This window comes from Chiloscyllium punctatum, chromosome 27, assembly GCF_047496795.1.
Source record: "Chiloscyllium punctatum isolate Juve2018m chromosome 27, sChiPun1.3, whole genome shotgun sequence".
Taxonomy (NCBI): Eukaryota; Metazoa; Chordata; class Chondrichthyes; order Orectolobiformes; family Hemiscylliidae; genus Chiloscyllium; species Chiloscyllium punctatum.
The window spans coordinates 9,756,622-9,779,945 of NC_092765.1; the positions used below are offsets into that span (position 1 = coordinate 9,756,622).

Below are 23,324 nucleotides of genomic sequence, written 5' to 3' on the forward strand. Positions count from 1 at the left end.
CACTGCTTTTTTACTATAATTAGATCAGACTCCTCGCCTTTCTAGCAGGTATGTATACCTACACTAGCATACCAAAGAGGTTCACAAATACCTGAAGAATAGTTCAGGGTGGACAATAAATGCTGACCATCTAGTCACATCCATATCATATGAATGAATAAAGTGGGGAAAGCTAAAAGGGCCAAATGAACAACTCCTGATCCAAATTCACGTATGTTCAGATGTTCCGGAGGACAAATAAACGGTAATGGAAAGAGGGGTCAACCTGGGCATATGCAATCACAATGTCATAGTGTGTTTACAGATGAGCAGCTGGAGATGTGCTCTGTCATAAATATAAAAATAATCAAATAATCTGTGGAGGGAGAAAACAGAGTTAACGTTTTGAGTCCAATGACCCTTTGTTCAGAACAGAGTTCTGACATGAGTTGAGTTCTGATGAAGGGACTTGAAACGCTAACGCTGTTTTTCTCTGTACAGATGTTTCCAGACCTGCTGAGTTTTTCCAGCGATTTGTGTTTGTGATCCAAGTCAAACTAGGATTACATGCAAGCAAGAGCATGGGAAAGGGCAGTGAATCTGAAACACTCTAGCCCTTCACCTGGAGGCTGAAAGGGCTGAATGGCCTCCAGGACATGACTGGCCCCTCCCCCGGTGACATCATCCCGTACATGAAGGTGTGGCCACGTTCGTGACGTTAAGGTCACGTGAGACTTTTGGTGGAGTTGGGCTGTTCGAGGGCATTTGCAGCGACGCTCAACTGGACAAGGTCTAGGTCTAGGTCTAGGCTGCGGTGGGAAACTCCTGGATAAAGCGAGTGAGCTTTGGGCGGAGGTGAGTGTTATTTGAGAGTTATTCACCCTCCCGCTGTCGCCGATTCCGCTTTCTTTGCCGGGGCCAAAAAAAGCCTCGCGACTGCTAAATAGTGAACCCACGGGGACAGGTGATGTGGCGCCTGCGCAGTGGAGCGTAAGGAGGGTCATTATTTTGCAGCTCCCAGGGCCCGCCTGGCTGTCAGTGACCCCAGGCCTTGGCTGCTGCGAGTAAGTGTCCAAAGGTGACATAAAAGGCAGGCAGCACCTCTTTATAACGTGTTTATAGCTGTGTTTCACACAAGGGAGGTCGTGAGAAGAGAGGAGCAAGAGGAAGGAACAAATTGCAATGTTGACAGTGATGGATTGCGATGGAGAAGGGTGTAGGGGGGGGCCAGGAGGGGACCTGTCAACTCGGTCAAAGAACTAAAGGTGCTGGAAATCTGAAACGCAAACAGAGATTGTTAGCAGCATCTGTGGAGAGAAGAGAGTTGACGTTTTGGGTCGAGTTATCCTTCACCACTATTTCTCCAGAAATTTCTATTTTTGATTTTGAATTCTGTGTTTTGGGGGTGACTGTTTTAGAGTTCAAGGGTAGAGGTAATAGCTAAGTAGTACTTAGTGCAGGATAAGAATTGGACTTTTGAGGCTTGTTCAGAATCTTGATGAAGAGGTTTTGAAAGAAGCTGATGTCCTGTAGCATACAGGATTGAGCTGTCTTGCCAATAAGACATGGCAGTTGAAGCTTGCATAATCCAGTGTCTTGGGGTGGCAGCCTATGACTGTTATGTCTAATTACTGAATGTTTAAAAGGGAAATGAATTCTGGGAGCTAGTCTGTTCCAAGAGAGCATTTTCTCAACAAAAATGTAATATAGTTGGAGCTACCAAGTTGCTAATACCTGTAGGTATGGTCAATAATGATGTTGAATTAGCTCTATCAAAACATGACTTTTGTTTAACTTTTTCAGTTACTGTGGACCTCTTATTTCCAGTATTTATGATTTCTTTCTAATGTGATATTACATCACCTTAACCCTGACAATCCACTTAGATGTATTTATGGTGTGGTTAAATGACTTAGCTGTTAAGTTGTATTTTACATTTTTCAATTTTTTTCAAGGCATTTGGGTGTCTCTGGCTGGGGTAGTGTTTGTTGCCCATTCCTGATTGTCCTGCAGGATGAGTGATAGGCTGCTTTGGGAACCTCTGCAGTCCTTTGGGTGTAGCCATGCCAATAATGGTGTTAGGGAGGCCTTTTCTAATGTCTTTAGTAAAATTTGATAAATATTAAACATTTTTATTATTTTTATTTTATATTTTTCTTATTTTTATTATTAATCCTTTAACAAAAGCCTCATTTTTGAAAGATGAATCATCCTTAAGTTAAGTCTTTTGTGATTAGTCATGAACAAGAAAAGGCTGTTTTCCACTGGCCTCCTAACTCAGCTTTTTACAACCTCCTGTAATGAACATGTCATTGCTACTAGTGAGGCAGATTGGAGCACATTTGAGTAGTTATGAATGTACTGTTGTAATTGGAACAGGAAAAATACCTTTGTTTTTTTTTAATCTTCCAGAATATGGCACAGCTTCATGTGCAGTTGCATCTTTTTAGGAGTGTGACCATTGCTATAAAGATAAACGCATCACCAATCTAGTCAAAGCAAGGTTCCACAACTGACAAGTGAATGATTGGTTTAATAACTTTTTTAGAAAGTTGTAGTTGAGGAAGGAATGCTGACAAGGAACCTGGAAAGGCATTGCTGCTATAATTTGATGAGATTTTAGACATTCAGCTCAATGGGTAAATTTTCACGCAATCAGTAGCACAAATGGTGATGCTATACTTTGTCAGCCATACACTGGAGTATCAACTTAGATTGTTTGCTTGAATCCTAAAGTGGGCTTTGAACCAGGTGATTGACATTGTCTGAGTGGAACCAGACTTTCACAGAGCAGGTCATTTAGTCTACCAAGCTGTGAATGCAGTGTCTTTTGTTTTTGTTAATCAAGTTGCAGTATTTTCTTGAGCTGGTCATCTAATGGGGTGAAGCTGCCTTTAGAAAAATTAGTGGTTTGGAAGTGTATTGCAAAGCAAAGTCTTGTTCTAAATTCAATGTGGGGTATTGCCTCAATGCAGTCTGCTCTTTTCAGTGATTTGAATGGACATCTGCAAGGACATCCCACTGAAGTCAGTGGAATGTTCCTGTATTTCTAGATGTATTTCAGGGTGTGTCATGCAGTGTGAACTGCTAGGTGAAAGTAGCTGCAGTTTTATTTTCAAAATTGTTAATCACATTCCTGGTCTCTGAATTCATCAGTAATTTACATGATCCTGTTTTATGAATACACCACAAACAATTAAGATAAAGAAAAACTTTCTTCCTTTATTTTCCCTTTGTGAAAGGGCCTTCTGCTGTGTTGTTTGATTTTACAATACAGCTGAGCCCAATTCTACCTACCTTGATGTGTACACTTAACAGTAAATTTCATAAAAATCTAAAATCTCATTTAGAATCATTAATGAGCTCATTTTTTCATTGGCTAATTTGGCACAGATTGTGAATTGAACTGATATTTTAAAATTTTAAATTACAAAGGAATGCAAAAATGCTATCACAGTCAAGGTAGTAACGCAGACCGTAAATCTGACGGATGTGCCCTGTCAGCAGCAAATTAGCAAGCTATCACTTGCCTAATTAAATTGTAGTGTGTCCTGTCCACATTTAGATTGAACTTTCACTTTCTATTCACAAGTGAGTGCTGCGTAAATATAATGCTATACACAGTAACCAGCTGAATTTTTCAATTGCAAGTTCCTTCATTTTATTACAACAGGATATGGCACTGTCAGTTGGAGTTATTTTATACAGTTTTGGAATTGTAGCACTTGTGAATTCCAAGCATACAGCTGTTTGCACATTAGTTTAAAAATAAGAAAAGAGAATCTGTGGCAGTTTAACCAAAGTGATGGGTTCATGATGGCAATGGGACATGGAAGTTGGACTAGGTAAAATTGTTCTGGCAGCGTGCCAACACTACCTAAAGTGGCAAAATGGCAGCCTCCTATATAATATCCAGGGCGGCATGGTGGCTCAGTGGTGAGCACTGCCTCCTCATAGCACCAGGGACCTGGGTTCGATTCCACCCTCTGGTGACTGTGTGGAGTTTGCATTTTCTCCCTGTGTCTATGTGGGTTTCCTCCCACAGTCCAAAAATGAGCAGATTAGGTGGATTGGCTATGCTACATTGCTAATAGAGCCCAGGGAATTACAGGTGAGGTGAATTAGCTATGGGAAATGCAGGATTACAGGAATAGTGTTGGTGGGTGGGTGGGGCAGTACCAGATGCTCTTCGTATGGGTGGTGTAGACTTGATGGGCAGAATGGCCCACACTGTAGGGATTTTACTACGACCATTCTAAATGTATTATCTGTTGCTGTGTGGTGGACTTTCATTTTGTTTATTCCAGGTTAACACCACCTGTGGACTTCATTTCCAGTTATGGAGTTTAGTTTCCTATTTTCTCAGAATAAAACAATCGAGTCAATAGACACAGATAGTCTTGGTTTTAGAAAGAAATTTCATTGCATCTTTCACAGCATTGACATTTTTGCACTAAATTGCATACAAATATTGGAACACTGCATTCAATTCTGGTCTCCGTACTGGAGGAAGGAAATTATGAAACTTGAAAGAGTTCAGAAAAGATTTAAAAGGATGTTGCCAGGGTTGGAGGGTTTGAGCCAGAGGGAGAGACTGAAAAGGCAGAGGCTATTTTCCTTTGAGCATCGGAGTTTAAGGGATGACTGTGTAGAGGTTTATAAAATCATGAGGGGCATGTTTATGGTGAATAGCCAAGGTCTTTTCCCTGCGATAGGGAAGTCGAAAGCTGGGGAAGATTAAGTTTTTAAATCTTTCCCCACTCACCTTAAAAGGAACTGAAGCGGCAACGTTTTCACACAAAGGGAGCTGTGTATATGGGATGAGCTGCCACAGGAAGTGGTGGAAGCTGGTACAATGGGAGAAAGTGAGGGCTACCGATGCTGGAGATCAGAGTCAAAATGTGTGGTGCTGGAAAAGCACAGCTGGTCAGGTAGTATCCTGAGCAGGAGAGTCAGTGTATCTAGCATGAGCCCTTCATCAGGAATGTGGGGGAGGCCCAAGAGGATTGAGAAATAAGTGGAAGGGGGAATGTGGCTGGGGGTAAAGTTGCTGAGAATGCGATAGGTAGATGAAGGTGTGGCTGAAGGTGATTGGTTGGAATGGAGAGTGGAGCGGATTGGTGGGAAAGAGGATGGACAGATAGGACAGTTCAAGAGCGTTATGCCGAATTGGAGGGTTAGATCTGAGATAAGGTGGGGGAGGGGAAATGAGGAAACTAGTGAAATCAACATTGACCATGTGGTTGGAGGGTCCCAAGGAGGAAGATGAGGCATTCATCCTCCATGTGTTGGGTTTGGTGGTGGAGGAGGCCCAGGACTTGCATGTCCTTGGCGGAGTGGGAGGGTGAGTTGAAGTGTTCAGCCACATGGGTGGTTTAGTGCGTGTAGCCCAGAGATGTTGTCTGAAACGTTTCACAAGTTGGCATCCTGGCTTCCCAATGTAGAGGTGACCACATTGGGTGCAATGAACATAGTAGATACAGTGTGTGGAGGTGCAACAAAATCTCTGCTGGATGTGGAAGGCTCCTTTGGAGCCTTGGATGGAAGTAAAGGGGGAGGTGTGGGTGCAGGTTTTACATTTCTTGCAGTAGCAAGGGAAGGTGCTGGGAGTGGTTGGTGGCTGGGTGGGGGTGCATGGATCTAATAAGGGAGTTGCAAAGGGAACAGTCTCTGCAGAATGTAGGTAGGGGTGGGGAGGGAAATATATCTGGTGGTAGAGTCTGTTTGGAAGTGGTGGAGGATGATGCATTGTATCCAGATGTTGATGGGGTGGAAGATGAGGACTGAGGGTTTCTGTCCTTGTTGCGATTGGAGGCGTGGGGTTCAAGGGTGGAGGTGCAAGAAGTGGAGGAGATGTGCTGGAGGACATTGTGACCACATGGGAAGGGAAATTACAGTCCTAGAAGAAGGATGCCATCTGAGATATTCTGCAGTGGAATTGGTCTTCCTGGGAGCAGATGCAGTGGAGATGGAGGGATTGGGATAAGGGATAACGTTTTTACAGGAGGTAGGGCTGCTCGTTGGATGCTGCCTGAACTGCTGTGCTCTTCCAGCACCACTAATCCAGTATTTGGTTTTCAGCATCTGCAGTCATTGTTTTTACCTAGGAGGAGGTATAGCCCAGGTAGCTATGGGAGTGCATGTTGAGTCAGTCGCTGGAAATGGAGATGGAGAGGTCTAGGAAGGGGAGGGAGGTATCCAAGATAGACCAGGTGAATTTGAGGTCAGGGTGGAAAGTGCTTGTGACGTTGATGAACTGTTCAACCTTCTTGTGGGAGCACGAGGTGGTGCAGATAGCCATTGATGTAGCAGAGGAAAAGTTGGGGAATGGTGACCAGTGTAGCTGCAGAAGATGGACTGTTCCACATACCCTACGAAGAGGCAGGCATACCTGGGGCCCATGCAGGTGCCCATGACTACCCCTTTGGTCTGGAGGAAGTGGAAGATTCAAAGGAGAAATTGTTGAGAGCGAGGGCCAGTTCAGCCAATCAAACGTGTGTTGGTGGAAGGGTACTGGTAGGGTCAGTGGGAGCTGGTACAGTTACCACACTTAACTCATCTGGATGGGTATATCAATAGCAAGGGTTTAGAGTAATATGGGCTAAGTGCTGGCAAATGGGACTAGATAAATTTAGGATATCTGGTCAGCATGGTCGAGTTGGACTGATGGGTCTGTTTCCATGTAAATGAACCTGGCACTTCAGCAAGCGACCAACATCACTTCATTATTTAGTTACTAAACACAACCTGTGTGTGCATGAATAACTATCGCACAGCAAGAATTGTCTGGATTTTGTGGTTATCAGTGAAGCAAGGAGATACATTGCTGACCTTGAAACAAGCTGCCTTCCAGAATTTCTTTTTTTTCCATTTTCTGACCGTTTCAATCCGATTCTAGATTAGAGCAGTGCTGGAAAAGCACAGCAGGTCAGGCAGCATTCGAGTAACAGGAAAATCGATGTTTCGGGCAAAAGCCCTTCATTCCTAATGAAGGGCTTTTGCCCGAAACGTTGATTTTCCTGTTCCTTGGATGCTGTCTGACCTGCTGTGCTTTTCCAGCACCAGTCTAATTTAGACTCTGATCTCCAGCATCTGCAGTCCTCACTTTTGCCTAGTTTCAATCTGATGCCTAATCAGAGGATGTGTTGAGGTCCATTATGTCAGTGAACAACTAAGCAAACAATCACGCTGAAATACTCTGGATGACAGCAAACTAGGAGATTAAAATCACTTGACATCTTTTTAAATTTTCAGATGGTAAAATAGCTTACTGACTTTAGATGGAAGCTACACAAGTTTTTTTTAATTCTTAATTTGTCGTTCTCTTAACCTTTTTTTTAACAGAGAAATTTGACATTACCCAATTATGAATATTAGCTTCTCTGAGCTAGAAAGTTTTTGTTATTACAGCAAGACTGAAGTATAAAAGTAGAAGTTCTGGTTAATTCAATTGATTTCACTTTGATTGCAGCCTGAGCGTTTCACTCTCAAATTGTGAAATCACTGTCAGTGACTGAATTTCAATATTATTCCAGACAATCACAATTCCAGATGTCAGAATTAGTCAGTTTCACTGGAGTATTGCCAATGAATGTAGACCGTTTTACTATCACTAGTATTGCAAGACATGAGACAGTAAATACTACATTTATCCTTAACTTTTGGGATTCTTGTACAGCTGCAGTCAACAGTACAGCAACATGATCTGGTAATGGATCATGAATGCCTTTTCAAATGATTAATTTGCTATCTAATACAGCAGCCACCTTGTATACAAAACCTTATGAGCAGCAATGAATTACAAGTTCTTCACAGGATTATGGATAAAATGTTGACCAGAGCATGAGGGGAATCTGTGATCTGCAGATAGCTCCATAGAACTGCATTTGAGAAGTTCTTACAGGGATCGGCTATCTGTGGGATTATCTGCTGCTTGCTGCTTTAATCTGTTAAAGCAGAGCTTCCCAAACTGGGCCATGACTGCAGTGGGATGTTAAGAAATTTTGGGTTGCAAGCTCAGGTAGAAATGGAATTCTGATTTCTGACAGTTGTAAGGCCCAATTTAATTTTGTTTTAGTGGACATGGCCTTGTGGACTTTTGTAAGTCTGAGAGTTGTTAGGTATTTACTACTTTTTGCAGAAGGCCTGCTTAGTCATCAACATTCTCTCGTTTTAATTACAACTTTTAATTTTCTGAAGGTGAATAGGGTCAGAGATTCAACTTCATTGATGTAGGACCTTGGCGAGACTGTAATGACAAATCCATATACAGTTTTTGGTGTGGTTCAGTTTTATTCCTGGAACGGAGGAGAGACTGAATAGTTTAAGCCTATATTCTCTGTAGTCTTGAAGAATGAAGGTGGACTCTGTGAAACGTAAAATTCTTTGTTTTCTAGCGTAAATACTGAGAGGTTGATTTCCCAAGCTGGGAGTCAGAATTTTAAATCTTGGTCTCAGAATGAGTCAGCATTTGGAGTGAAGTGGGGAAGAGAAGTGGATGGATAGAGCCATAGAATCATAGAGATGTACAGCATGGAAACCGACACTTCGGTCCAACCCGTCCATGCCGACTAGATATCCCAACCCAATCTAGTCCCACCTGCCAGCACCCGGCCCATATCCCTCCAAACCCTTCCTATTCATATACCCATCCAAATGCCTCTTAAATGTTGCAATTGTACCAGCCTCCCCCACTTCCTCTGGCAGCTCATTCCATACTTGTACCACCCTCTGCGTGAAAAAGTTGCCCCGTGGGTCTCTTTTATATCTTTCCCTTCTCACCCTAAACCTATGCCCTCTAGTTCTGGACTCCCCAACCCCAGGGAAAAGACTTTGTCTATTTATCCTATCCATACCCCTCATAATTTTGAAAACCTCTATAAGGTCACCCCTCAGCCTCCGACGCTCCAGGAAAAACAGCCCCAGCCTGTTCAGCCTCTCCTTATAACTCAAATTCTCCAACCCTGGCAACATCCTTGTAAATCTTTTCTGAACCCTTTCAAGTTTCACAACATCTTTCCGATAGGAAGGAGACCAGAATTGCACGCAATATTCTAACAGTGGCCTAATCAATATCCTGTACAGCCACAACATGACCTCCAAACTCCTGTACTCCGTACTCTGACCAATAAAGGAAAGCATACCAAATGCCACCTTCAGTATCCTATCTACCTGCGACTCCACTTTCAAGGAGCTATGAACCTGCACTCTTAAGATCTCTTTGTTCAGCAACACTCTCTAGGACCTTACTGTTAAGGTGTATAAATCCTGCTAAGATTTGCTTTCCCAAAATGCAGTACCTCTCATTTATCTGAATTAAACTCCATCTGCAACTTCTCAGCCCATTGGCCCATCTGGTCCAGATCCTGTTGTAATCTGAGGTAACCCTCTTCGCTGTCCACTACACCTCCAATTTTGGTGTCATCTGCAAACTGACTAACTATCTCTTATGCTTGCATCTAAATCATTTGTACATTTTTAGAATTCTTGACTATAAAAGCTTTGGACATCCATTTGTTTGAGTATATTTGAGACAGCTTGATAGATGTATGCATATCAAGGAATATGTGAATAGTGCAAGTAGATAATAAGCCAGTTCAAGGACTAAATACCTCGCTCCTATTTGTTTATAGAGTTCTCGCATTCCAGTAACAAAGCCTTGCTTTTTGTTCAACCTATTCTGTTTTAACTGGCTTTTTGAACTTTAAGTTTGTCTATCATGTTCCTGAATATTTACCCTACTCTAATCCTCAGATTTACAGGAAGTGCTGACATTTCTGACCTCCCTGTTACTGTGGGTTAGAGCTGACTTTTTGTGCAGCAATGTCTTACGGACGAATTGAGGACAGTCGCTTCAACTACCACTCTCAACCTCAGGACTTCAATGCTCTCATTCAAACATGCAGTGCCAACATCCAGAAGATCTCACGGAATAGTAAGTTACAATTGTTCCACTGCAAGAATCTTGGAAAACCTTATTCTGAAATTTTTTTTTGAGCTAAAGAGTCCGCTTGCATTAAGGTTAGTTTACCTCTCCAACAAGTTAACTGGTTATCACAAATCTAAAAGATTATAATTATCTGTTCTGTGAATAATTTGTATAATTTCACATAATAACCCATATTGGGCTCTGACAAGTGCAAGAGGTTTTCCATTTTTGAGTTGGTTGCTTTCCTGAGGCAGCAGTAAGTATCGATGGAGTCAGTGGATGGAAGGCTTGTTTGTATGATGCAATGGCCTGTGTTTATGACTCTCTGTAGTTTCTTGGCAGACTTGGGAAGAGCAGTTGCCATATCATGTTGTGATGCATCCAGAAGGTTCTTTCCTATGGTGCATCTATAAAAGTTGGTAACAGTCTTTGTAGACAACCCGAGCTTCTTCAGCCTTCTGAGAAACAGAGGCATTGTTGTGCTTTCTTGACCATTACGTCGACATGGGTAGACCAGGACAGATTGTTGCTAATCATCACTCCGAGAAACTTGATGCCCTCAACCATTTCTACCTCAGCACCATTGATGCAGACATGGGCATGTCCTCCTCTCTGTTTCCTGAAGTTAATGTCAACAGATTATTGTTTTCACACCATGACACTAAGAACTCTCTTTCCAATATTCTGTCTTGTCATTGTTTGAGATTTGACATACAGTGGTGGTACCATCAACAAACTTGCAAGTGCAATTGGGGCAGAATTCGGCCACACACTCATGCGTATTTAAGGAGTATAGTAGGAGGCTGAGGATGCAACCATGCTAGGCACCAGTGTTGAGTATTATTTTGGAGGAGGTGTTGTCACCGATTCTTACTGATTGCAGTCTATGGGTCAGAAAGTCAAGGATCCATTTACAGAGGAGGGAGTTGAGACCTAGATCGTGGAGTTTAGAGATGAGTTTGTTTGGAATTCTGATGTTGAAGGCAGAGCTGGAGTCAATAAGTAGTGATTTGCTAGGGAAGTTTACTGAAAGAAGTGGCAGCCAAAAGGAAAAAATAGATTCAAGCACGTTGATAGTTCATGAAAGTATATTAAAAAGAGATTAAAACCCTTTCTGATTCCAATACCTCAATCTTGAGAGAAGTCTACAGTTTCATTGAGATGCATCATATTTAATTATTCTTCTTTAAGCTGTCAAATGTGTGTGGCTCAGTGGGGCCTAGGATCTTGCTGATGCTCATGTAACAGATTGCTTTTGGTTTGAAAGCAAACAGCAGTCATCATTAATTAGATATTTCACTGTAGGTCCCTATCCTTTTTTAGAGTCAGTGCAATTGCCCTACATAGTTTGCATTGATGAACTGACCTGTTTAAAGTCTCTAAGAAAAGAGAAACGATAGTTGGTCGAGTTAGTAATGTGGTCTGTTTAGATGCAAGATAAAGATTTTTAAAGTGGCTATCTGCCATAATTTGAGAGGAGATAAATATAGAGAAAATGAATAACCTGAATGTGTAAATATGGTGCTCCCTTTCTGTCACTTAGTTTTTATGCAAGATCCATCAGCCTCCCTTATAGCATCTCATATGCTATTATATCGAATTATTTGTTACTTGCAGAAAGCATTGTCACCAATAGAAAAGATTAGAAATAGCTGTATTTTTTTTAAAAAACCCTTTAAAAGAAATTCCGTCTGAATTCCAGTATATCCAAGAACCTGTTTCATAATGATCTAATTTACATATTGTAGGACTAAAGTTATTAAACTGTACACAGCTGTGCCTTACCTAAATAACGTATTCCCTAGTGCAGTTTCTTTTAAAGTGTTTAGTTCAACAATTAAGAGTTCCAAATAAAAGTTATCCATTTAAATTTACCTATAGCAAAATAGCTTTAGTATCTTTTGATAGGCGATGTTGTGGAACAGGCATTCTCTTCTCTACTCCTCTTCCCGATACCATCTCCTGTCCCACTCGAATGTACGTACATGTGAATGAACAAATATAGATCTTTTTTAGAAAAAGAGCATTGCTTTGTTATACCAAACTTCATTTGACTCTGCTGCTCGCACGATCGTGTTTATTTCAAAAATTTAAAACTTAGAATTACAAGTTGAATAAGTTAGTCACTAAGCAGAAACTACATCTACCAGTACAAAACAACCTCTTGAACAATCCATGTGTAAAGCCTAAAGCAATTTTCCCATTTCTTTAATAGTAAGCAATTAACACAATGTAATTTTATTTAATTATGCATAATTCACCAGTGGTTATGCTGGACCAAAAGTCTCTGGTTGTCTTGATTGGAGATTTCATTGTGTTTAGGATTTTGCTATAGTTGTTTTAAATCCAACATCGAAGTAATGATCTGTTGTTCACAGCCGCACAGATAACTACAATAGTGCAACAACTAGGGACACAACAAGATACAAGCGAACTTCAGGACAGACTGTAAGTATGTTGGTAGTTGTATGTGATGAAGTGGTTTACCATTATACTAAACATATTTAACATATTTGAGATTCAAAGTTAAGACAACTGAATGAATGCCACTTTATAGTACGTGCGTATTTAAGTTACAAGTCTATCAATATCAGATTTGAAGATTAGTTGTTTGTAAAGTAGATATTGCACTGATGGCATTTATTTCTTTAAGTCAAAAGGACATTGCTTCTGTACAAACAGAAATCACCTGAAGTATAAATTGCATAATTTAAAGGTGCTGTACATATTAATTTTGAACTATAGCATTCAGGTTTGACTAAGGTTAAGAAATTGTATGTGCAGCTCTTGGTTGAGTAAACCACTTGTGTCTCTACTTACTCAGCAATAGATGTGTGATAGTTTATTCTAATCCTACTCTGGCCCAACCCACAACACTTTTTCTCTGGTACATTGATGCCATCATTGGTGCTGCTTTCCTCTCGTCTGGAATTTGAAAAGTTTACCTATTTTTGCTTCCAATTTCCATCCAACTCTCTCCTTCACCTGATTCGTCGCTAATTCCTCCCTTCCTCAACACCCCTGTTTCCACTTCTGGGGATAGGCTGGCCACCAATATCCACAACAACCCCGCAACTTCCACAATTACTTTGACAATGCCCCCTCACACCTTGCTTTAAAAACTCTCTTCCATTTTCCCAGTTCCTCCACCTCTGCTGCATCTGCTCCAATGCTGCCAACTTTGATAAGGGGATCATTTGAACTGTCTATTACTTTCCTCAACCAAGGATTCCCCACCACTGTGATTTGACAGGGCTCTCAGCCTTATGCAACCCAACTCCTGCACTACAGCCCTCACCCCCACAAGAGCGATAGGGTTCGCCTTGTCCTCACCTACCATTCCACTAGCATCCACAATCAAAGTATCATCAGTCACCATTTCTACCACCTCCAGTGGGATGCTACGATCAGACACACATACCCCCTCCTCACCCTTGTCAATGTTCAACTGGGAGTATTCCTTCTGGGAGACTTTGATCCACTCCTCCTCCACTCCACTCTTTCTCCACTTCAAACACTCCCCACACCCCCACGGCCTTCTTGCAATTTCAGAAGGTCAATACCTTTCCATCTACTTCCTCCCTTGTCTTTATCTAGGGCCCCAGATACACTCTTCCAGGAGAAGCAGCAATTTACCTACACTTCATTCAATCTTGTCTATTCAATCCGTGCTCAGTGTGGTCTCTTCTGCAGTGGGGAGATGAAGCGCAGGTTGGGCACCTGCTTTACAGAAAACCTACGTTCTGTCCGCAGAAATGATCCAGAGCTTCTGGTTACCTGCCACTTCAATACCCGCCATCTTCCCTGGCTGATATCTCTGGTCTACAACATTCTGGACTCAATACCGTGCTCAAGAATTTAAGCACTTGTACACCTTCTCCCATGCCCTTATCCCAACTCCCACATATCAGGCCTTGTCATCACATGGGCTCTTACTGCAAACAAACCATTGTCAGCCATTACTGGTTCCCATTAACAGCTGCTGATTCTCCCAGGCTTACCTTTCGTCATTTCCCTGTCTGCCCAATTATTTTGCTTTCTCGCTGTCAGATGCTGTCTGACCTGCTGTACTTATCCATCTATTGACTCTGGCTTCCAGCATCTGCAGTCCTTACTGTCACCCTCTCCACCTATTGTTGACTGCTGCTGCAGTAACCTTTTTGCATTGTTTTGATTGAAGTATGTGCAGTCATGCTTGCCATACTTTCAGTGTTTTGATTTCACTGCTGGTGCTCCTTAAGTCTAAGGTCAAAGGCAAGATATAAAGTTTCAGAAATTCAACAATGATGGCATCAAAAGTTCTTCAGTTGGCACTAACGCAACTGCCTTTAAATACTCATGCCAAGTTTCAGATTCTGCCTGGAGAAATAGAAATATTCTTGTGGTCTTACCTGCTAAACTTTGGCCACTGTCTTGAAAAGAATGCTCAACATTTATAAGAAGAGCATTATCAAACGTTAGTCCTTTGGGCAAGGGCCGTGCCCAAATGTGGGATTCGGAGGAAGACCTAGTGGGAGGAAAGAAATGTTTTGAGTGAGTTATGATTTAAATGAGATTAGAGAAATGGAAATTGAAAAATTTTAGATATGAAAATTTTAACTTGGAACCTGGAACCAATTTAAGCTAATGAAGATGGTGTGTGAATATTGATAGCAGATAAAGCTGTGCTTTATGGAGAATGAAAGCTAGAAAACCAGCCAAGAGTGCATTGGGGTAGTTGAGTCTGGAGGTTGCAAGGGACTGCATGTGGGTTTCAGCAGCAGGTAGGGAGATGGTTAAAGGCCAGCAGTATAATGGAGTGTGAATGGCATTTTGAGGGTATGGGTTCAGACAGTGGTGGAAAAAATGGACTGCTGAATAGATATTGCCATCTTTGACAGAAGTCATGTTAGAGGGGATAGAACAAGGAGTTATGGGAAATGCTGTTTAAAAAATCAAATGTGTAATATATTCATGAAGTCGTCCTTTTAAGGAAAAAAAACTAAAGTACAAAAGAATTATTCAACTGAGAACTTGATGCAAACTCGATGCAAACTTAATGCAAAACTTGAGAGGCATGAGTCTGATTAGATTGCTTAGGTTTTAGAAAATACCTATTTGGCTTAAAATGAGTTTTTAAAATTTCCATCTTATTTAAATGTTTATCCTCTTCTAGACAACAGCTGCAACACAGTACAAACCAGCTTGCCAAGGAAACCAATAAACACCTGAAGGAACTTGGATCATTGCCTTTAGCATACAATGAACAGGTAAATTTGGTTGCACAGGTGACCTACCATGTGGTACCCTAATTGTAATCTGATCAAACAAAAAAAATGATGGTCCTTAACTCATACAGTCTTGTCATTCTAGAATAGAAGTGAAATGTCATTTTAGTACAGTTCCTAGTTAACACAAGTTCAACTCACTTATATATCCTGTCATTTGACAGTTAATTAGAAATTAATAGTTTTCCCTTTAGCCAAAACAATAGGCCTGAGGGAATAAAATGCAGGAGTCATTCTGAGCTTGGAGTCCAATTGTATTCGGCCATTTCAGTGTACAAATTCACTTGAACAGATTTGTTTCGGTACAAATTTTGATATTTTTATATTACATACTGTCTTCAATATTTGAAGCATAGCTTGAGGTTTTACAATGCTGCTGGCTATCAAGCCTATCCATATAATGCATCGTAAGGAGTTAAGGGAAATGGTCCTGAAGAAGGATTAAACCCGAAACATTGACCTAAGAACCTGATGCTGCCTGGCTTTGTGTTCTTCCAGCCTCCTGTCTGTCTACTTTGGATTCCAGCATCTACAGTTTTTTCTTTGTCTCTAGCCAAATATTTGATCAAAGCAGGCTATTATATATGGACATTAATCCCCTTTGTATTTTAATATTGTGCATTGATAGTGTATGCAATATTTTTGTCAATAATTCATTGTAAAAGCCTGAGTATCAGTGAGTGACTTCACCATGATGGATCTAGGTTAATGGCTTTCCACAGCTCTATTCAGCCTTTGAATAAAAAATACAGCACAGAAACAGGTTGCTTGGCCAAATCCGTCCATGCCAATAGTTATATTCTGTCTGCCTCCTCCTATTCTGTCTACCTTATTTCAAATTAGGAGGTGAACATGTGACAAGAACTTAAAAACAAGTACCATCACTAGGAAAAGAGGTACTGAGAAATTGTTTGACTTAAAAGACCAGTATCCCATGGACCAATGACCAAGGAACAAACTAAGTCATTTGGCCCTTCAGGCTTGTGCTGCCATTCAGTAAGATCATGAGTGATCTGATTTTAACCTCCACTCTATTCCTATATACCCCCAAAAAACTTTCATCTTATTGATAATCAAGAATCTTTTAACCTCTGCCTTAAAAATATTTGAAGATTCTGAATCCAATGCCTTACAAAGAAGGGAATTCCAGAGATGTTGAATCTTCAGAGCAAAAATGTTTTTTACCCTCCCTCCTGGGACTACAGCAATGATGGCTGCGTTGATTACCATTCCCAGAGTTCCTTAGATTCTGGAAGGGTCTGAATGAGTTGGAAAATTGGGTAATGCAACACCTTTATTCAAGAAAGGAAAGAAATTGAAAGCAGATAAAGTAGATTTATAAGATAGGTAGACTAAAATCTGTCATACACAAATTGCTAGAATCCAGTAGGATGCTTTGAAAAACATCAAGTTGTCTTGGAAAATCTAGAAAGTCTGCGAGATGTGTAGACCAGTTAAGTGAATGGGCAAAAATTTGGCAGGTTCAGCAAGTGATCAGGAAGTTCAGGGGACTGGAATGTACAGGGAGTTGGTAAGACCATATCTGGAGCTTTGGACAGTTATATTGTCCTTTCGATTTTAAAAGAACAGGTAATTGTGTTAGTCGTTCAGCAAAGGTTCACTCAGCTGCTGAAGGGATGAAGGTCCTATCTTATGAAGAAAAATTGAACCTGTCCTTAGTCAAGAATGCAAGGTGAGTTTACTTAAATACATTTTATCTTGAATGTACTTAATAGAGCGGATACCAAGAAGGTGTTCTCTCTCTTTTTGGAGTAGATAAGATCTAGGGAAGGCATCTTGAAATAAAGGTCCTGATTTTAAATTGGAGATAACGAAAGCTTTTTCATTTGTGGACTTCTCTTTCCCAGAAAGTAGTGGAGGTGGGGTCATTGAATTTATTGAAGGCTAAGTTAGCCATCTAGTTGATAGGCAAGCGAGTCCCAGGTTATGGAAGCACAAATAGGAAACTGGAGTTCAGACCACAAACAGATCAGCAATGATCTTATTGAAGGGCAAAGCAGTCTGAGTCAAATGGTTGCTTAATCATACATTCCTGTATGGAGCATTCCAAATTAGTTTTCAGTTTCTTTTCTCTCATGTGGTCAATAGCTCCCTTTTGAAAACAGCTAAGCTAGTTTCCTCAACTAATTTCTGTCGTAATGAGTTCCACACTCTGCTCTCTTGAGTAAAGAAGTTTTCCTGTTTCCCTGTTGGGTCTAGGTGTATCATCTTGTATTTAAGATCAAGTTCTGAATTCTCCCATAGGTGGAAACATAGCCTCTGCAGACCTGTTCAACCCATCATAATTTTAAAGACCTTACACCACCACTTTTTAAATTGAAAAATATTTAAAAATCATTCTGTTCAGTCTTGTTTTCCCCCAAGAGTGTCTCGTCTTTACATCCAAGATCAGCATTGGCTCATTACCAGACTTAAAAGCCCTTTTTCATAGTAATTAGCTACTCTACCATTTGCTGGTTTGGATACAATCATTGAGATGTGACCTGGGAGGTCTCTGATAAATTTATCAAATAGGTACTCGTGAAAGCCTTCTGTGCATGTATAAGTCATCCAACAAACATGAGACATTGTTGCATAATAACAGCATATGTCTTCTCTCTTCATAATGTGGAATACGAGAGAGTTAACAATATTTTCAGATGTTGAAAGTATTTTGCCTTCCATCTGGAGTAGCATTTCTTCAACATATTTGTAGGAAGAATCCCTAAAGTTAAATGGAACTACAGAACTACATTAAATCCGTAACTTTGGCCATGCATGCTCTAAAACAAAGGTTAAGCATGTAAAAATGTCGTGCATTTTTTTAAAGTTCTGAAGATTAAATTTTTTTTTTGTAACTTCAGCGTCAGCAGCGAATGCAGAAGGAGCGACTCATGAATGAATTTTCTGTAGCTCTGAACAACTTCCAAGCAGCACAGCGGAAAGCTGCAGAAAAGGAGAAAGAGTCTGTAGCAAGAGCGAGAGCAGCATCACGCCTCTCAGTAAGTAAAAATAGTCCATAAATACTGACTTAATCTAGTACACTGGCAATCAGATTTGCTGCTCACGTAGATCACCCTGTATGATGAAGATTATATAAGTGGTGGTGGTCCCATGCATGTGCTGCCCTAGTCTCCTAGGTGGTAGAATTTGCAGACTTGGTGCTTTCAAAGAAGCCTTGGTGAGTTGCTGAAGTCATGTACGCTGTTGCCAGTCCGTGGTTACTGACTTAATTTCCTAATTTGGTAACTAGGCTGATGTTGGTTTCGCTCACGTGTATTCTTCCCTTTCTTTTTATCCACTGCAAACCCAAAAACCTGCAGTATATTTTGTATTAAGGTAATGTGCGTTTCGCTGACTGGGCTGGGTCGGGCCAGAATTTATTGCCAAGCAGTAATTGTCCTCGCAGATGGTGGTGAGCTGCCACCTTAAACAACTGCAGTCCAAGTGGCGCAGGTATTCCTACAGCAGCTGCCTTATCTTCATACAGAAGTGTAATTCTTCAAGGACATGGGTTTTTGGGTGGGGGTTTGGGGAGGGGTGGGGGGGAGGATTATGGGATGCATATTGTTGAGACTTGCTAGTAGAATCGTACTCCCAGTGAAACTGCAATCAAAATGTATGTTTTGATTGTCCACTGTACATTTGGTGAGGTCATATACCTCTGATCTCCCTACTGAGACATGTCTCCCTCATTGGGCATCCTTCATGTGACCCGATGTCAGGGCATAATATTCAGCTTAATTGTTAAGGATGTTGTATATGTCAGGCCATGCCATTGTAGATTTTGTTGGAGTGGAAGTCTGCAGATGACCCATAGTGCTTCATGGATGTCATGTCTTCTGGAGTTAGATCTATCTGAAATCTTTACCATTTAGCATGGTGGTACTACCACACAACATGATAAAGGCTATCCTCAATGTAAGGAGAGGATTTTGTTTCCAGCAGTTATTCCTACTGATACTTTGTGGACAGATATACCTGTCTTGGTTCCTTCACCACCCGTTGCAGATCAAGTCTGATAGCTGTATTTGTTAGGATATGATCAGCTCTGTCCATATTGGTGCTGTCAAGTCACTTTTGGTGACGGATAATTAAGTGCTCCTCAGTATATTCCGCACCATTGACACCCTTCATATATACTTCAAGTAGTGGTCAAGCTGGAAGAGAACTGATTTCTCCAGTCTGACTCCTGGGGTGGTACATTCTTCATCTGAGGAGAGATTGGGTCAATTATTTGTCAGTTTAGAAGAATGAGGGGGGAGTTAATTGAATTGTTTAAATTCTGCTGCGGCTGACCAGACTTGATACAGAGATGATGTCTCACTAGCCAGAGTCCAATGCAAGGGGTCACATTCTCCAGATAAATAATTGGGATTTTTGGACTTTGGATGAAGAAATACTTTTTAACTCAATGATGATCCTTCCAAATTCTCTACCACGGAAGGCTGTGGAAGTCTAGTCACCAGATATACTTGAGAAAGTAATAGATTTGTATAGGTTAAAAATGTCAAGGAATATGGGGAGAGGGGAGAAGTATGTTTTTGAGCTAGAGGAGCAACCGTGATTCTGTTGGATGGTGAAGAAAGTTCGATGAGTCTTCTGCTTAATATTTGTTAGCTGAGTTTGGTCAGTACATAGTGATCAACGCAAAGTTTTTTTGCCTACATTTGACCTCATACTATTGAGACCTTGTGGGGTCCAAAGTTAATGATGAGGTCTCTCCATGCACTTTACTCCTGATTACGTACCACTGTTCTGCCACCTCTGAAGTCCAGGGATGATGATAGTGTTGCCTGGGACTTTTGTAGGGTATCCTTTCATGAATATGAATATGTCATGCTGTTGCTTGATTTAGCCTGTGAGATAACCATGCCAGTTTTGGCACTAGCCCCCAGATGTTACTAATTCGCAAAGTCGACAGTTGAGTTTGCCATTGTAGTTTCTAGTACCTACATCAATGCCAGGTGGTCATTCCAAGTTTGAGACGTACACTAGTTCCCTGTGCTGCTTCAGAGGACAGTTGAGAGTCAACCCACATTGGTGTGGGTCTGGAGTTGCGTATGGGCCAGATCAGATGTCTCTAACAGATAGTTACATTTTTTTTTATTTACTGACCAACAATGGTTTGAGGGTTATCATAGACTTTTTTTTAATTTATTTCTATGCTTATTAAAATTCAGATTTCATCACCTGTAATGGTTTTTGCAACCAACTCCCCACAGCTTTATCTGGGTCTCTGGAACTATTTTGTTTCTAGTTTTAGTACAAGCTGGTGGAACAGGAGATGTCAATGCTGTTGCTAAATGTTTTTTGAGGAGCAGCAGCAAGTTTTATAAATGAGGTTTCAGTTTACGTTTCCAGATGTTTTATATCTGCAGGAAATAAACAAATCTGGATTAGCAGCTAAAATCTTTTTCACAATTTATTTCGATCCTAATGTCAGTTATCAGTAGTTTGAAGTTCGGAAATCTTTGTTTTTAATTAGAGTGGGACATTAAATATGCTAGTGTTTTCATTTGTTTGGCTTGTTGTTGTAGGGCCTTTTTTTTGAGCAAGTGACAATTTATATGCAAACTAGAATGTGGTTTATGATGGGGGGGATGGGTGGAATAAAAGATTACTTCACTTGGCAGGCAAACATCTTTGAAATATGATTTGGCAATTGCAGTCTTCCACTCATTTGCTGACTGGCATAAGTGAGATATATCAGGTTTGAAGTGGGAACCAAGACAATTCTAGTCAAGCTCTGAATATGTTTCTTCTTTGTCCTTTTTGTCCCAATCTCTTCAAATACTCAGGATAGTAGTGCAACAATTTTGTTATTAAAATGTTTCTATTTCCAGAGTGGTTTCAGTGATGATGAGGCCAAAGAGGAACCACTTGTATCATTTGAAAGGTACTGTAATTAAAACAATATATTATCATTTGGGAATTTGGATTTTAAAGCAGAGGTGTGGCTTTGGGTTTTAGTCCTGCAATGGTGTCTTTCCTTCAAAAGAAGTCAGTCATTTTTGAACCACGTTCGAATATCCTTGCCAAGAACACGTGTCTAAAACTGAATGGTTGGAGTAACTACCTCAGCAATTCATTGAATTTTTTTTTAATGTCTAACTCCTATGATGTGGTCTCTGACCAGTCTTTCTACAATTGGGTTTTATTTGAGAAGAACAGTTTAATACCAGCAAAAGAATTTAGTTTGTGTAGTCCAGGCTAATGAAGCTAGGAAGAAATCTTTAAAGCTATTCTAGCAGTTTAAATAGACAGGAGTTTTTAGTTCATTTGGAAAAGCAAGTGAAGTATCTTGTATTTGCGCACCAGTAGGAGAGATGATACCTGAGAGAACCCTGTTTGGTGAATGTATGTAAAGGTTGGAACCCATTCAGTTAAATAACTTTTAAAAGTTAGGATAGGACTAATAATCCATGGATTGAGTGACAATAAAGGATATTGCTGAAAAAGGAGTTTATAATCTTTCTAAATTGCTTTTCCATCAAAGAACTGCAGTAACAAACCTGCAAAAAATGATACTTAATTCATCAAGCCAGGTTTCATAGTCATCATTAGTCTTAATTCTGGATTTTTATTGAATTTTCCATGACAGGGTTCAAACCCTAAGTCCAAGACCATAATCTGCCTCCCCGAGTTAATAGTCTACCAATACCTGCTGGAAAATCTCAGCAGGTCTGGCAGCATCTGTAAGGAGAGAAAAGAGCTGACGTTTCGAGTCTAACTGACCCTTTGTCAAAGCAGTTTGACAAAGCTTTGATAAAGGATCAGTTAGACTCGAAACATCAGCTCTTTTCTTTCCTTACAGATGCTGCCAGACCTACTGAGATTTTCCAACATTTTCTCTTTTTTTTTGGCTTCAGATTCCAGCATCCGCAGTAATTTGCTTTTATTTTAGTCCAGCAATAATGCCTCCCATTGAACAAAGATTACCTCCCTCTGACTGTGGGTTTAGTGCATAAACAAACCTTTGGCCATCTCATCCAGAATCTTAACCAGGTAGACGCTGTGATTCATAAGGTAGGAAAAGTGCCTGATTTTTGCAATAAGGAGAAGATTCTTTCATGTGTTTGTTAGATTTTGAGGTATGAATCAAAAATAGGGTTAAATATTGGGAGCTTCAAATTTCCTCATTCTATAGCACCGATATCCCTCTGGTAGACACACATTTGTCATAAAAGCACATTTTAAAAGTTGTGATGAATTAAAGATTTTAATTTTTATTCTCTTAGTAATGAAGATTGGAATCAGACACAAGCTCAATCTCAAGAGGTTGCAATAACTGAAGAAGACCTGGAACTCATCAAGGAACGAGAGACAGCAATCCGACAACTTGAGGTTTGGTTTTAATTTGTCTATTTGAATATATTTAAGTAATATGTCTGTGGAGTTTATGGGATATAAGGGTATCACAAGTAGACTAGTACAAATGCTGTTAATTATCAATTTGTTTGCCGATTGTCATCTTCTGGTATTCTTGCATTTAAATCACAATTCTAATTCAAAAATGTATTAAATTTGGGGTGGGAGGCAGAGATAGCTGTGAAAATTTAATTTGTTGCTTCAGTCATTTCACCATGTTTTATTTGATTTGGTGTCTTTTGAGTTCTTCCCTTTATACTTTCCAAAGTGGATGATACGTGATATATGACAAGTTCACCAGTAGTATGAACGGCCCCTGAAGGGTGAATTAAAACACCCAGAATAATTTTTAAGTTGTACATGTTATAAGTTGTTGACATCTCATGTGAATTGTGTAGACTTTCATCTTATCATAGTTCAAACGTCTTTCTTCTCTTGTCCAGGCTAACATCTTGGATGTCAACCAGATTTTTAAAGACTTGGCAATGATGATCCATGATCAAGGAGATATGATTGGTAAATTATTATTCTTAGATACTTGCCTTTTTGTATGACCTTTTACGTTCATCAGGTAAAAAATAGTGATGCTGGAAATTGTAATTCCCCTATATCAGCATCATGGGCACCCTGCCCAGCTGTAGCACTCTTGGATAAATAGAATACATTACAATTCAGTACAGCACAGGAGCAGACCCTTCGACCACCAAGCCTGCGCTGATTCCTCTCCTTATTTAGACCCATGCTCAATTGCCCACGTGCATTTTCTGTTCCTTTGTTTG

At 40.4% G+C, this 23,324-nt stretch overlaps 1 protein-coding gene across 1 annotated transcript in view; it reads left to right on the plus strand.

The window, feature by feature from the left end:
• The first annotated feature begins 690 nt into the window (after positions 1-690).
• The window catches only part of stx12 (syntaxin 12), a 31,818-nt gene continuing 9,184 nt past the window's right edge, over positions 691-23,324 (plus strand). Inside the window, exons 1-8 of the mRNA XM_072548035.1 lie at positions 691-834; positions 9,733-9,913; positions 12,286-12,355; positions 15,063-15,156; positions 18,039-18,176; positions 21,021-21,073; positions 22,416-22,521; positions 22,989-23,061. Coding sequence (XP_072404136.1) covers positions 9,802-9,913; positions 12,286-12,355; positions 15,063-15,156; positions 18,039-18,176; positions 21,021-21,073; positions 22,416-22,521; positions 22,989-23,061 — 646 coding nt within the window. The 5' untranslated portion in view covers positions 691-834; positions 9,733-9,801. The remainder of the gene's footprint in view (positions 835-9,732; positions 9,914-12,285; positions 12,356-15,062; positions 15,157-18,038; positions 18,177-21,020; positions 21,074-22,415; positions 22,522-22,988; positions 23,062-23,324) is intronic.